We start from the raw sequence: 16928 nt of genomic DNA, 5'->3' as shown, positions 1-16928 counted from the left end.
CAGCAACGACATTATCCTTTCCAGAGACATGTTGGATATCTGTTGTGAATTTGGAAATGTAGGATAAATGTCTCTGCTGATGAGCTGACCAGGGATCGGAGACTTTGGAGAAGGCAAAGGACAAAGGCTTATGATCGGTGAAAGGCCTGCCTTCTAGAAAGTATCGGAAATGCCGGACCGCCAGATACAGCGCTAGAAGTTCCCGATCAAAAGCACTGTATTTCAGTTCAAGTGATCTAAGGTGCTTGCTGAAAAATGCCAAGGGTTGCCAACGGCCTTCGATTAGCTGTTCCAGTACTGTTCCAGTGTTGGACGCATCCACTGTGAGGGTGGTTGGGACGTCTGTCCTAGGGTGTACAAGCATTGTGGTGTCTGCCAGGGCATCTTTGGCCTTAACGAAGGCAGCTGCAGCCTCATCATTCCAGGTGATGTCCTTGCCCTTACCAGCCATCAGTGAGAACAGAGGGCGCATGATACGGGCTGCTGCAGGGATGAACCGATGGTAAAAGTTGACCATCCCAAGGAATTCCTGTAGGCCTTTGACAGGGTCAGGGCGGGCAAAATGGCGGATAGCATCTACCTTGGCAGGTAGTGGTGTTGCCCCGTCGCTGGTGATTTTGTGGCCGAGGAAATCGATAGAGTCAAGTCCGAATTGGCACTTGGATGGGTTGATTGTGAGGCCGAAATCGCGGAGATGGGAATACAGCTGGCGGAGGCGGGAAAGGTGTTCTTGGCGGTTACAGCTGGTGATCAGTATGTCATCTAAGTAAATGAACACGAAGTCCAGGTCTCGGCCTACCATGTCCACCAGCCGCTGGAAGGTCTGTGCGGCGTTCTTAAGGCCGAACGGCATTCGAAGGAATTCGAACAGGCCGAATGGGGTGATAATCGCAGTTTTGGGGACGTCATCCGGATGGACCGGGATTTGGTGGTATCCCCGAACGAGGTCCACTTTGGAAGAGATGCGGGCTCCGTGTAAGTTCACTGCAAAGTCCTGGATGTGAGGGATGGGATAGCGGTCCAGGTGGTGGCGTCATTCAGCCTGCAGTAGTCGCCGCAGGGCCTCCACCCTCCGGTGGCTTTGGGGACCATGTGCAGGGGGGAGGCCCAGGGGCTGTCTGACCTGCGAACAATCCCCAGCTTCTCCATGTGACGGAACTCTTCCTTTGCCAGGCAGAGCTTGTCTAGAGGTAATCGTCGTGCTCGGGCATGAAGGGCTGGCCCTGTAGTAATGATGTGGTGTCGTACCCAGTGTTTGGGCCTAGAATTCGTAAACTGAGGTGCCAAAATTGATGGGAATTCGGCTAGGAGCTTGGTGAAATCATCGCCAGAAAGGGAAATGGAGTCCAGGTGCGGGCCTGGTGTGCTGATTTCTCCCAGGGAATAGGTCTGGAAAGTGCTAAGAGTGGACTAACTGCTTCCCTCGCAGGTCGACTAACAGGTTGTGGGCCCAAAGGAAATCGGCTCCTAGGAGTGGTCGGGCGACGGTGGCAAGGGTAAAGGTCCAGGTGAAACGGCTGCCGCCGAATTGTAATTGAAGTGTACGGGTACTGAAAGACCGTATCGTTGTACCATTGGCGGCATTGAGTACAGGACCTGGTGGCCTGTTACGAGTGTCGCGGCCAGTTGGGGGCAAAATACTGACCTCCACTCCAGTATCAACGAGGAAACGCCATCCAGATTTCTTGTCCTGAACGAATAGGAGGCTCTGTTGGCAGCCAGCCACTGTAGCCATCAGCGGCAGCTGGCCCTGGCGTTTCCCTGAAACTTGCAGGGTGGGTGGCATCGACGGGCCTCCGTGCCCCACCTCTGATGGTAGAAACACAGCTGGTCACCCGTGTCGTCATTTGTGTTCCTGGGGTGTGGCTGCTCAGTTGCTGGGACTGGGCGAGGTGGGCGTTGGGCTCGTGGCCTGGTGATTTGGTCGACGGACGAACCGCTCTCACGTTTGGCCTTCCACAGGACATCTGCCCGGGTGGCTACCTCACGGGGGTTGCTGAAGTCGGCGTCAGCTAACAACAGGTGGATGTCATCGGGGAGCTGTTTGAGGAAGGCCTGTTCGAACATCAGGCACGGCTCGTGTCCCTCGGCCAATGCCAGCATTTCATTCATTAGTGCGGATGGGGATCTGTCCCCCAGGCCGTCCAGATGAAGCAGACGGGCGGCGCGCTCACGACGGGAGAGGCCGAAGGTCAGAATCAAAAGGTCTTTGAAAGCCGGGTACTTATCTTCCTCCAGAGGTGACTGGATGAAGTCTCCGACCTGGGCGGCTGTCTCTTGGTCCAGAGAGCTGACCACGTGGTAGTACTTTGTGGAGTCGGAGGTGATCTGCTGAAGGTGGAATTGCGCTTCGGCCTGGTCAAACCAGATGCTGGGACGAAATGTCCAAAAGGTGGGCAGCTTGAGGGCTGCTGCGTTGTCGTCCTTTGCGCGGGTCCAAAATCCGTTTGGACCGTCAGGGTCACCAATGTAGCGGTTGCTACCGCGAAATAAAACAAGACGCTACGCGGAGGATTGTCAAACAATAACTGATTTATTTTCCCGCCTTGCGCAGGCCTTTTAAGGGAGACTGTTCCCGCCCAATGCAACCGGCAATGACGTAAGTACTACGTCATCAAGTCTTTCCCGCGCGTGGGTTCTCCCCATCGCTCGGGAAAGACGAGGCCCGCTGCCATCTTGGGCCTTGTCGCTCCGACGCCGCGCGACCCGACTGCCGAGCCGGTTCGCCTGACCGGACGGTGAGTCGCTACGGTCCTCTAGTTTTAGATACCTTGGGAGTTTCCTATTATCTACCCTATGTCCCTAAAAATTTTATATACCTTTATCAGGTTTGTCCCTCCCCCTCAGCAAGGCAAACCAACCTATCCAGTCCTTCCTCATAACTGAAAATGCTCCATCCCACACAACATCCAGGTGAATCTCCTCTGCACCCTCTCCAGTGCTACTGCTAGGGATTGTAAAGCCATCAGGATATTTCTTCCTTTCCATTAAACTTCACTAGTAGCATACTTGAGTAAACATCCATTGTTTGTCAACTGTGGTGCCTTCCAAGGACAAATGAACTGCTCCCATCATCAACCGAACTTGCACAAGAGCAGAAGCAACTTGTGAAATAGAAAAGGCAGAGCTGGCTGTCAAATTATACCCAAATGAAACCAAAGAGATGGGAAGGAGACAAGTAGAAAGCTTACACTGTTTGCAAAGTGGCTTATTAATGGCAGGGCCACAACAGTGAACACATCAAGATACTGTTAGTCTTCCATCTCCCAAACCTGTTAATCACCACTCACTGGGTAAACTAGTCCTTTAGTGTCAGCCAATGAAAGAATCTGACCTGTGCATAGAATGGACTGCCATTAAATCAAACAATCTTGAAGTAATGGCACCATGACTCTGTTCAATTGACCCTATTGCTCCAAGGTCTGTAGAGAGAAACCAACAAAGTTATTCAGGGAACTTCAGTTGTGCACCTTTCAATAGGGAAATAAGACCATTAAGACAAAGGAGCAGAAGTTGGCCATTCGGCCCATCGAGTCTGCTCCGCTATTCCATCCATTCTCCCATTTAGTCCCACTTCCCCATCTTCTCTCCATAACCTTTGATGCCCTGGCTACTCAGATACCTATCAATCTCTGCCTTAGATACACCCAGTGACTTTGCCTCCACACAAATATACAGCTGCTTGGTGAAGGAGTCTGTAATTAGAGAACTGAAATTCATTGAGACTTCACCACATCCAACTGTTATCCAATGCTGCGTAGAAATTCTTATCAGATAGCATTCCTAAGAATTCTCACTGTCAAAACACCACCCCTCCAAAAAAAAAATCAAACTAATTTTCATGATAGCTAGAATTACATGGAGCAGAAACCTGAGCACTTCAGTACTGATGGATTGCAAAGACAACTGCTTGTGATGCAGGAAAACAATTCATTTCTGACCTTTAAGTGAACCGACACCATTGCATTTCAGTATGAAAACGGATCCAGATCAGCATGGAGCTTTAGAGATGGAAAATGAGACAGAATCTGAACATTTGATGTGCATTCAGAGGCTGTTTCTGTTTGCTTTGAAGGCTTGCAGTAAATGATTAAGTGTTAGTAAAGTTATCAGAAGTGGATGTAGGGACAGAATATAGAAGGCAAACAGATTGTTGATGCAATCAGTGTTAACACAACCAAACAACAGACTGCTTTGCCAGTCTTGCCAAATGAATGCCATGTTAGTTCAACACCACAGCAATTCCACCTAGACAGCACCGTGCAATATTACAACTTGAATTTACAACTTAAATCTAAAGCTTAAAAATACACAATATATTGACCAATGTCAACCAACTCCACATCAACACCACTCACAATCCATCCAGTCACTCGAAGCAATCAGTGGGCAATGATCCAAAGACTTGGACTAATGACCCAGAGTCAAATACCACCACAACAGCTGGTTGACTTAAATAAGGCAACATTGGTATTATTCCCGGTGACCAAACTACCCTAGCTTACCAATTCCTTTAGGAAAGGAAGCCTTTCATCCTTACCTGAAAAGGCCTATATGAGACTCCACAGCAAAACTGTTCACGTGTGACTGCTCTCTAAAATGGTCTACCAACTACTCAAAAGGCAATTAGGAGGTGAGCAAGGCCACTATTTATTCTCAGCAGTGCTCACAGCCTGTGAAAGAAAAACAATTTCATGTCTGACAAGAGGAATTTCTTCCAAATCAATATTGGGAAGACTGGAGCCATAGTTTTAAGTCACAAAATTTGACCTTTGTCTACCCATTCCATTAGTTCTCCCAAAGGACTGTCCAAGACTGAACCAGACTCCTCAGAACCTTGATGATATACACGAACTCAAAATTAGCTTCTGACCACATGCTTTGGCCTCTGGGAGGACCACAGATTTCTAACCTGGTGGCTGTGAAAATTTGATTTTCTTCGTAGGTAATCCCTCAGGATTAAGGATGACTTGCTTTCAGTCCAGTTTTGTTCTGCTGTGATTGACAAGGCTAATTTTGGAATTGCAGATTCTTCCACAGATGGAGGTGGTGGTGTCTAATGGGGCAGGCAGGTGGGTAGTTTAAGGTGCTGTGCTCTTATTGTTCACACGGGGTGTCTGTGAACACCACATGCATCAACTTTCATTTCTCAATCAACATTAATCTCCTTTTCCTATTCTGAGTGGTCATGGGCCAGAGATCTTCACAAGTCAGTGACAATGTCGCACTTTTTGGAAGGAGGTTTTGAGAACATGCTTAAATCATTCCCTCTGCATGTCCGATAATATCTTCCCATGAAAGATTTCAGAATAGAGCATCTGTGCTGGGAATTTGGTGTCAGGCATGCAAACTACATGGCCTGCCCAATGGAGCCTGTGAAGTACCTCACAATGTCTTTCTCTGTTATTGATGCTATACAATTTTTAAATTTAAGTAGGAAACACGGCAGCTAATTTTAAACACAGCCTGCTCACAAAACCAGCAAAATGATCATGATGCCATGGTCATAGTTGGCTCTCTTTGAAGGCCAACAGGCCCTGGTTACAGATACAAATTTCTGTGACACCACTTAACAAATTTTATTGTACATGGCTCAAGGGCTTCCTCAGTGAAAAGTGACTACAAAAGAGTCCTTTTGGAAGTTTGATGTTGCTGAGCAAGAAAAGTTTATATATTCCTGTAAAATTGTGCAAGTCACGAAAATCTCAAAAAGGGGAACACTTTTCTCTACAGATTAATTCTCCAAATGAATATTTTCAGAAAGATTCAAAAGAAACACTTCTAGCAAGGAATTTAGGGAAAAATTAGCACCTTTTTATTAAAAAAATATTCAAGCAAATTTCAGCTCACAAGTTAACTTTTTTTTTGAAAAGAAGAAATTTTGACAAAGTTCAGCTGATTTCAAGGAGGGAGTTTCTTGCCAAAATACCTTTCTGAAAACTTTGCGTTAGTAGATATTATGATCAACTTATTACTGATTCCATAACCAGAAAGTGAAAGGACTGGCAAGCATTTTTAAAAGTGACTAAGCTTCTGCCATTCAACAAATAAATTTAAAATTAATGCAACAACAAGAGCCACCTGCTGCCACAATGATCACAGCATTGATCTGGTTTGGTTGAGGAGCAACAAGGGCAACCCTGAGCTTCCAGTTGACCATTACTTTAATTCACTATCCTACTCTGCCTTCTGCCTCCTACACTGCAAGCACGACTGGCATATTGCAGCTCTCAGGATTGAGAAAATCTAATAATCAGGTAATCACCTTTTGTCCTCTCTCCGCAGATAATTGTGCATTTCTGTTTCAATCTTTTACCACTTCTTTAACAGCCAGATTTTAAAGTACTTATTGTCTTGACAACATTGGTATACGTCCTGTGACAACATTCTCGCCGTTCTCTCTTCACCCTTCCTTGAAACTAAAACTTGCTTTCTCACCGAGTCCAGACAAAGGGTCTTTGACATGGATGTTTCTCGACCTGCTGATTGCTTCCAGCATTTCCCCTTCCCTACAATTTAGGGTATTCTTAGCTCTGGCTCCAGACCTCCTTACAGCTTTGGTCCAGACATGGAACAGAAGCCAAATTTAATGACTGCCCTTGACATCAAGGCAATATTTAACCAAGAATGGCACCGAGAAACCTTGTAAAACTAAAGTCAATTGTAATCAAGGAGAGAGTCCACAGATTGAGTTATCTCTGGTATCAAGATTGAGGTTGCTTAAGATCAGTTATCAGACTCGCAAGTCAAAGTAACAGGAGTTGCTCAGAGAAGTGTCCAACCATCTTCACACATTTTCCCTCCATACCTAGCTCGGGTGTCGAAGTATTTTTACAGTGATTGCACACGTTCAGTTCTACTTGCTGTGTCTCAGATAATGAAGAAATGAGCAGCATCCCAGAATGTCTCAAGAAGGGACAAGCAACATTCATTCAACACAAGTGCTAGGCAATGGCTATCACACCCAAGAGGAAGTCTAATTACCAACTCTTGACATTCAATCAAATCACAGAGTCACCCTATCATTAATATTCTGAGGATTACAATTGAACAGAAACTCAAGTGGACCAACCCACAAATGAAATATCAAATTACCAAGTTTGCTGGAAATTCTCTGAAGGTATGTAATCACCCATGGAGTAGGAAGGGTTAAGTCTGGGAAAAGTTGTACATGAAACAAGTTTGACACTGCACAAAACCAGGGAGGAGGAAGAGGAAAGAAAACTATGATTGGGCAGGTAGGAGAAGTTACCTGATAAAAGGGAATAATAATGCAAAGCACAAAATGGCATTGAAGTGATAAGAAACACAAGGTAGATTTGGTGGACATGTAAATGGGAATGGGGGATCTGTCACCCAAAAAATTTCTGAACTCCACTTTGCCCAGAAGGCTGCAAGGCACCCCATGGAATGATGAGCTGCTGTTCCTCAGGCTTGTATTGAGCACCACTGAAACATCAAAGGCGGCCAGGGCAGAGAGGACAGAGTAGGAATGGGATGGATAATTAATATGGCAGGCAACCAGAGGTTCAGAGTTACACTTGCAGATTGCCATTTTCCTCTCCAATGTAGGGCAGGCTGGATTACAAACGGCAAATGCAGACCACTAAACTGAAACTAATGCAGGTCACCACTGTTGGATTCGACTGTTTTTAGTAGTTTTGTTTTTAAACATGTATAGTGTTTAATATACCTCAAGTGGATGCACAACGATTGGCCGCTTCCTCGCTTATTGGTTCATCCATCAGGTGAATATGCATTTTCTCAGTGGTTGGTTTTGCCACAGGTATCTGATAGGTTTTCTGATTGGACTATTGTTAACTAAGGAGTATCTCTTATCTCAGGTATAAAAAGGTGTTTTTTGTTAATCATTCTCTTGCTCTCTCTCTACCCCCCCCACCCCACCCCCCCCAAAACCCCAGCTCATCTTTAGTTCCTTTTGTCTCGGTTCATCTCCCAGTAGTAAAGCTAGTGCCATGTGCTCTATGACTGTTTCTTTGTCTTAAAATTTTCCAATAAAACTTTGTGAAGCACCACATTGTTTTCAACTCATTCTTGGACTCCTGAAAGAACCAGCGGATTCGAAAATAACCAGATCCGACACCACTTTACATGAAAACTCACTTGGAGCCTTGATTAGTGGGAAGGATGAAGAACTGGTGCAACAATCGTCCCACTTGGACAGGAAGCGCTCTGGACAAAAGAAGGTAATTGAGGAGTGATCTCTGGTTAAGGAGATCAACAAGGAATGTTGAAAGAAAACAAGAAGGCAAGATGCATTGATGGTGGGATTGTGCCATAGGCAATGATCCTTGAATGCAGATGTAGTAGGGTGGAAGTGAGGGAAAGGGAACTGCCTTGTGGTTCTCTGAGGGAGAACGGGAGATAGTACAGTCACAGTGAAGGCTACTGTCAACTATGGACAGGGGGCAACTTGGCTGAGTAAAACAGAAAACATGTCAGAAACATACACAGTAAGAATGGCCAGTGTCAGAGGCTGAGTATTCAGTGTTGATTGGCTCACTTCCTCACTCCTTACGGTCTTGCCACCAGAAGTCTGGAACAAGTTAGGAGTGTGAAGCAATACTTTTCATTCCTGGATGGGTGCAGTTCAAACCATCCAGGAAAAGCAAACGTCCACTTGGTTGGCACTCTTGATATTGCTGGTGCACCACTGGAGTACATAACCACCACAACATGGACTTCAACTCCAAGCTTCTTCGACAACATTTTTCACTTTGACCACTTTAATGGACGTGGACAACAGAAGCATGGGAGCACCACCACCTGCAAGTTCCCTACCTCACCACACACTATCCTGACTTGGAAACATTTGCAGGTTCTTCATCATCACTGGATCAAAGTCATTGAGCTGCCCTCCCAACAGCACTGTGGAAGTGCCTTCACCACTAGAACTGCAGCAGTACAAACAAGTGACTTCCCATCAGCTTCTTTAAGGCAATTAAGATCAGACATTAAATGCTGTCTGTGCCAGCGATGTGTATATTTTGTATATGATATTAAAGGAAGTGTAAGATAAATCTAATCCAGGCAATTATTTCCTCTTATAGGGCCAAGTAATGGAAGGTATCAGAGACATGCTATCAAGGAACATTTACTTACCAATGTTCATTTTGTGTTACCCAGACTGTGTGGCTCCAGACAAGAGTTAACTTCTAGGAATTAATGAGTGTGATTGGCTTTTTAGAATATATGACTAACTGTGCCAAAAAGATCAGGAAGAAAAACTCTCCATTGACTGGCAGTATATTCTGCACCAAGGAAGATGGCTATTTATGCAAGAGGCAAATCATCCCCAACACATTAGGGCAGAGTTCTCAAGGGCAGAGCACAAGACTCATCTTCGGTTGTTTCAATGAGCTTTCCTTCATCATACTTGATAATGATTGCATTGTTCCATTCCACTCGAGAATCCTCAATTAATGAAGGAAATATCCTCTTAAATCCATGGCAGTAGGATTTATGTTGAAATTCTGGCTTGGCTGAGATTGTCTTCTTTGGAAAAAAGAGGTGGCATCAGATGAGAAGCCTAAACTGGTCAGATACAAATAATCCTTTTTCCTTAGCAGAGAAGGTCAAAACTAGGCAGGATTAGATTTAAATTAATTGGGAAAAGGATTAGAGAGCCAAGGATTCTCTCCCCCCTCCCCCCAAGATTCAATGAGTAGTGATGGGTCTGGAAAAGGTGATGGAGGCCAAATCCTCACCACTTTAAAAAGAACCTAGATGACTAATCTAGAGGTCACAGATTGTGTGCTCTTTGACAAGTGATTCACCCCTTGATTTATCAAGCCTTTCCAACATCTACAAAGCCCAACTATGATAAAGTATTTGCCACTTGCCAACAAACTGAAATAGCTCAACACCTTACACGACATGGTAGCCCACTTGATTTAAATATTCAGTCTGCCCATGATCTGTGCACCATAACTACAGATTGTACCTCTCCAAAATGCTTGGCAGAAACTTGCCAAGCCTGGTCTGACAAGTAGTACTTTAATATCTATAAATGCAAGGTTCAAAAGGCACACGCGAACAGAAACACTTCCAGGTTCCCCTCCAAATTGCTTGGCAATACACTGCCATTCTACTACCACCCTCCCCCTCCCCCCACCCCCCACAAACACACACCTCACCATCATCATTGGGTCAATGTCCTAACACTCCCTACCTAACTTCACAGTGGGAGTACCTTCACCACAAAGAACAGTCAATATCATATTCAAGGGCTGTGAAATAAATGCTAGCCAACCAGAAATAGTCCACCTCCTGTGAATAAGTTTTAAGAAAATCAAAATAAAACTGGAAAAGCATTCAATTGCTCTCAGAGGAGAGGAATAAAGTCAATACACGTGACCTACAGTTATTCCTTCTGTGATGACATCTGGGAATCATATAGCCAAACCTCACTGAACAAATATCTCAATGACAATAAACTGATACAGACAGACATACAGGAAACGGGCAACAATTTGGAGTGCCACAAAAACTCAAAATTACACTCATTTTACAGTAGTCTTCATAACTTGAGTTGAATAAGATTCACAAGTATATGAATTGCATCCAGTGCATATTTTGTCCACAACAGATACAAAGCTATTCATTTACTGTAGAATTATTCCAAACTTAGGAATACTTACTAAAATAGGCCGATACAGCATACTAATAAGAATCTGGCCATTGCAATCAGTATATGGGTTAAAACTGTAATTTTAATGCAACTATACTGGTAAGAAGATTAACAGAAGCATTTACTAAGTGATAGAGTTCCCTTGCCAAAAAACAATTCAACCATGGTTCTGCTTCCTTAATTTTGACAGGCCTGCAGTTACAGGTCTATTGTGTCAGCAAAGAAACACCTTGTACAATAACTTGTACAGTGCTCCAATTCTTATAAAGCTGTATGTTATAATGAGCATATCACAATTGTTAAAAGAGATCAGATGCATTCAAATGACCTTGTTTTCAGGAGGGTAAACTTCTGTCACTTTGACATCAAAATATCACCAAAAGAAAAATAGTGATATCATCACGACAAATGTGTGTGGGCTAAAATGACAGCTTCACTTAACCAGGCTGTATTTTCCGGCATTATCTGGTGCAATGTCAAATGCAATTGTGATCCCATTGCATCTCATTAATTCAGGTGATTTACAGGGAGGGAGAATTGGTGAATAGTGGGAGCACTTCATCGCAAATTTAATAAAAGATAATAAAACACCACTTCTGGGGCTGCTTTACAGAGAAGTGACACTGCTCAACAAGGAATTGAGGATTAAAAGTGATGTGCTGTGACATGCCGCCCTTCCCCGCCTCTTCACTTTGACGTTAACAAGTTTAAAATATCACTGTGTTTAAAGATAAACCTTGGGAGTGGAGCTTTCTTTCTGAGAGGTGGTGTGTTAACAAGGAGTGCAAGTAGTTACACTGAAAACAAAGTGTTCATATGTTTAGTGAAGAACAAACGTTTTGCTACAGAGTGTTGTGTAAAAAAGAAACAGTGACTTGAATAGAAACAAAATGCCACAAAAATAATATGGGGACAACATTTTATAAGCTACAATAAGGAACTATTTTATACACAGAACCATTACAATCTGGTATGCACTGTCTGAAAAGGTTGTAGAAACACATTCAATACTAAATTTGGGTAAATGTGTATTTAAGTAAAAAAAAATGCAGGGAAATGAAGAATGGAAGAATTTAACTATTTGATTTGCTCTGGCAAGGGAGTGATGGGCCTTGAGTGATCTGTGATCCCCTTTCATAGTCAGATTCAATGGCAGGCTTGGTGGTATTCTGCTTTGTGCTCAAGGGTTTTCTTTGTCCTGTAGATCTGTCTGGTACACCCTGCTTTAGTGTGTAATTCTGTCAGTTTCTTCTCAGCAATATAATTCAATGAGTAGTTACCCAATTGCAGGCGCATTGGATCTAGTTAAACTGGGAAAGTGAGCAAAGTAATGGCAAATGGAATTTAATTCACACAAGTGTGCACTTTAGGAAGTTAAACCAGGCCAGGACATACCCAGCGTATGGCAGGACCCTGGGATGTGTTGTCGAACAGAAGGACCTAGGGATACAAATACACACAGTTTCCTGAAAGCAGCAACACAGGTAGACAGGGTGGTGAAGGCAGTATATGGCATGCTTGCCTTCATCAGTTGGAGCACTGAATACAGAAGCTGGGATGTCATGTTGTAGCTTCACATGACATTGGTGAGACCACACTTGGAGCTTTGTACACTGAGGCATGACTTTATAGGAGGTAAACAAAATGAAGGGCATGGATAGGGTAGATAATCACACTCTTTTTCCAGTGGGCAAGGGAGTCTAGAACTACATGGCGTAGGTTTAGGGTGAGAGGAGAAAGATGCAAGGGAATCAGAGGGACAGGTTTTTCCACACAGGGTTGAGGGTATAGGGAACAAACTACTGCTCCATCGTGGAGGCAAGTACAATTACAACATTTAAAAGACATTTGGATGGGAATATAGGTACGAAAAGGTTTAAAGGGATAAGAGATAAATGGGACTAGCTCAGAAAGGCATATTGATCAGCATGGATGATTTGGACCCGTTTCTTTGCTCTATGTCCATGTCTTTATGATATGGAAGATATTTAGCTTTACCACTAGAGGCATGAAAACAAACAGAAAGTTATACCAAACCATTAAATAGCCTCAAGTATGGTGTTAAATTCTGGACACTATATTTTTAAGGATAAAAGGCCATGGAGAAGTACAGCAGAATTATTATTGAAAAGCAGAACAACAGATTGTGCAAATCTGAAAAAAAAATGCTGTAAATATTCAGCTGGTCATACAGCACCAGAAGGGGATGGGGGGGGGGGGGGAAGAAAATCAAAAATAATCAGGTTGATGTAAACGAAACATTTTCTGTTTTCAGAACAGAATTACCAGTTGGTACCAAGGATGCATGACTCGGGTTATGGAAAGAGACTGAACAGCAGATTGTTTTCTTTCCAAAAGTAGAGCTCATTGGCAAATTTGACAACCACAAGGGATTTTTAAATAGAATAAATAATGCTTCCAAGAGAAGAGGTGTTGTCAGTGACGTGACATATTGAAGGCAATTGGTAAGTGAACCAAAGAGGCAAGTAGGGAAAAAATACAGAGAGCGTTATAAACCAAAATGCACTGTCTGGTAGGGTTTAGAAAGATCAAAGGATTTCAGAAGCAGATTCAACAGCATTTGCAAAAAGAAGGGGGAAATTATAAATATTTCAGAGGATTAATATTGCAGGGCTGAAAGGAAGGGGCAAGATTGTATGATACGTTGAACAGCTCTTCTAAGGAGCTGGCAGGGACACGATGAGTTGAACAGCCTCGTTCTCTGCTGTGTCATGCTACAATTCTCAGTTGGGAGGAAACAGTACAGTTCAAGTTGGCAACTGATGTTTATCAGAAGATCTAACAAGCAGAAAAGTCTTGTAATATTTGGCTGGTCAACTAACGACGAGTTCTGCTGAAACCTCACTCATTCTGCAAGCCAGGTAACTTCTCGGCGAGAAAGAAATTGGGTTCGCGCTTCGAGTCAACGACCTTCCGTCGGAACAGATCATTGGCAAGAAACAGCAGCCTCGTTCCTCTCGTCAGTGGCCAGTTCTGATGAAAAGGTTGTTGACCCGAAACATTAACCCTGCTTCTCCCGCCACAGCCCGCCACTTCACCCAACATCCTTGCCAGTATTTTAACCGGCATCCGCAGTATTTGTGCCTTTGATTAGATTAACCCTCCACAAACCTGATAGCACAGGGAATTGCGGTCAGGCTACAGGTGCAGCCAACTTTTTGTTTTAAGTATTTCTCATAATTGATGCCTGCAAGTGCGTTGGAGACTTTGCTTTGTACTGCTCAGGATGTAACAGGAGGCATCTCGCTGGGCTGGAGGGGAGGGGAGGGGGAGCCCGACACACTCACCTTCTGCTGCCTCCTGGCCATGTCGGTGGGCTGCTTGGCATTGAAGGGGTAGGCGATGCACCTCAGCAGAAAAACGTAGAGCTGGAGAGCCTTCCTCTTCCTGGCGTCTTCCTCCTTCTCCCGCTGGAGCCTCTCCTGCTCCTCCTTCTCCTTCTCGCTGGCCAGCGACGGGCTGGGGCTGACCGAGCGAGCGCTGCCGGAGCGGCCCGAGTCACTGCCCCGGCTTGGGGGCAGCGAGAGTCCGCTGGCATTGCCGCCGCCGCCTCCTCCTCCTCCTCCTCCAACTCCCCCTCCCCCGCTCCCTCCGGCCAGCGACGGCTCCTTGGAGAGATCTCCCGCCACCAAGTCATCCGACTCCTCTTCGCTGGAGGACGGGTCCAACATCGCACACAAGCCCCCAACCCCGACAGAAGGCTGTGGCAGCCGCAGCAAGAGACACCAGGTGAGCCAAGCCCTTAAAGGGCACCTCACGCCAGCCTAAGAGGGCACACTACACTGCCTTGCCTCTCTCTCTCTCTCTTTCGCTCTGTGCGCCTCCTTAATAAAGTGGAGCCCGAGATAGGGCGGAGTTGGTGCTCCGAGAGTCCCTAGTACAGACCTATCAGATCTGGAGCTCCACCAGGAAACAGCGCGCACACACACACACACACACACACACACACACACAGGTAGTCAACCTGTAGCTTTGGTAAGCACACAACACGTGGGGGCTCGGCGCTGGCACACTCACAGCCGGCGTTAAACTTCCCCGTCTCGGCTCATCTCTCTCGCTCTGGAAGTAAAACCAAAACAAAAATCTCTTATGTTTTTTCTTCTATATATAGTCTCTGACAATAAAATTATGTCACTGGACCACAGCTTGCAACTAAAAATAGGACACCAAAGTGAGCAGCCTCCGTGCTAAAATTGATCCACCTTTTGCTTATCCTGCCTCCGCCTTCCACCTCCTCCAGATACGAAGCATTGGACGACCATGCATCGTTAACCCTTTGAGTCTCAGATACTGCGTGCCCTTAAAAACTTGTCCAAAAACCCACGTGGATCACTTTTCTTTATTTCTTCTTTGCAAAGGGTTAATTAATTAAACAGTTTGCAATGTGTAAATAAAATTGAGTGCGTAATGGAAGAGTAGCCCAGAAGGGAGAGAACCGAGGGGATGTAAATACTGTGTTTACTCAATGGATTTCGACCACCGCTGTCCGCCCTCGCCAAAATTTGGGGCCCCTGCAATGGACAAGCAGAGCTATTGAAACCGCGCTCAGCTTGCCATGATACACAGAAATTGTAAACCTCTGCTGATTGGAAATGTTAACGCGATTTAGTATTACTTTCAGTAAGGGGATGAGCCAAAGCTAGCAGATTGCCTACCATATAAATACTGAAAAGTGCGCAGTTTGCAGAGGGCTCTGGAATGTTAACCCAAAAAATTTAGGGAAGAGAATCATACAATCATTCACCACAGAAGGAGGTGACAGCCCGTTGTGCTTATGATAATTCTTTCAAGGAACTTCTGAATGAGTCACATTTCCCGTTCATTGCCCTTACCCTCTGGGAGCCAAGGGCTGTATGTAAACAAGGCTCTCAATCCTGATTGTTATCCGATGACCACCTCCAGTGTACATGTTGGATGGCAAAATACCAATTCTCTCACTCCCACATACACCAACAAGTACTCAGGCAGATTATCTCCAAACACCAAGACCACAACTCTTCTCCTAAAGAGACCTTCTCCTTGAATGCATCTTGTCTGCTTCTGCTACTGGTTGGAAAGATAATTGCTGGACATCAGGTTTGCTTGCTTGGTTTACCATCTGAAGCTGTCCCGAGATCCTTCCAGCTCAGGAATGACGGGGCTGAATTGACTCATGTTTTGTAGGAATCTACAGTCATTCCCACTTTAATGCCCCACAAACTGACATGCTCATTATTTGCTTTAACCCGACATGAAATGTTGTTACACAGATACACAGTCTCAGCATCGTTCATTTAAGCTTCCCATCTCAATAAAAGCAAAATTGGGAATGTAGGGAGAATAAAGACAAAGATGGGATTCATGTAAATGGGTGCTCGATGGTCAGCATGAAAGCAATGGGCTGAAGACTCTGTTCCTGTGCTGATTGATTCTGACTGTAACTGCATTTACATAGTGGCTTTGATATAGTACAAAGCATTTCAGTGGAATGTCATTAAAGAACATTTGGTACCAAGCCAAACAAGGAGCTATCATGACAGACAACCAAACATATGGTAAACATTTTAAAGAACAACTCAATGCAGAGAAATGGAGAGAGAATAAGCCTGGTGTAGGCCGCTGAAACCATAGCTGCCTTAGAATCATGCAGCATAGTAATAGACCCTTTGATTCCCCCCATCCCACCCCCCTCCCCCGCTGTGTCCATGCCAACCATCAAGTACCCATCCACACTCATCCCATTTACCAGTAATTGATCCATACTCGTCTATGCCTTGGCAATCCAGATACTTGTAAATGTTGTGAGTGTATCTGCCCCCACTCCCTTCTAAGGCAGTGCATTCCTATCTATGTCATTTGTGTAGTGAAGAAAATCAAAGGATCTGGAAAGGGAACACATTGTGTACAGATAAATAAAGTTACTGAGGTAGGGATATGGTTTGGGAAGCAAAGGAGGGATAGGAAAATTAAGATATCTAAAAGTAAAAGTGTAATAGGACTTATACTATCTAGTTCACCTTCATTTAACACTGAAACATTGTTGTTTAGTTTGGAGGTGAAGTTATCAGAATCATGTTTAAACAAATGGTAACCACTCAGCTCTTTGTGGGACTTCTTTCTGGTTTCATGTTTCACAACCTCCGCTAAAAGTAGAGCAGGACCATGACACAACTTAAAAAGTCCACAGGTATTCACTTTTCTTCAATTTTATTCTTTAATAGTTGTGACTTCACTATCAGATTGTGCAATATAATAATGCCTGTGAAAATCAAAATAA

At 44.5% G+C, this 16928-nt stretch overlaps 1 protein-coding gene across 7 annotated transcripts in view; it reads right to left on the bottom strand.

Annotated features, from left to right (window-relative positions):
* cadps2 (Ca++-dependent secretion activator 2) overlaps positions 1–14587 on the bottom strand; it is a 537859-nt gene extending 523272 nt beyond the window's left edge. For all 7 annotated transcript variants that reach the window (XM_052030087.1, XM_052030089.1, XM_052030090.1 and 4 more), the window contains exon 1: positions 13960–14587. In XM_052030087.1, coding sequence (XP_051886047.1) covers positions 13960–14343 — 384 coding nt within the window. In that variant the 5' untranslated portion in view covers positions 14344–14587. The remainder of the gene's footprint in view (positions 1–13959) is intronic.
* Positions 14588–16928: the final 2341 nt, after the last annotated feature.

The sequence above is a fragment of the Pristis pectinata genome, chromosome 15, assembly GCF_009764475.1.
Source record: "Pristis pectinata isolate sPriPec2 chromosome 15, sPriPec2.1.pri, whole genome shotgun sequence".
NCBI lineage: Eukaryota > Metazoa > Chordata > Chondrichthyes > Rhinopristiformes > Pristidae > Pristis > Pristis pectinata.
This window is presented reverse-complemented; position numbering and strand designations above follow the sequence as displayed.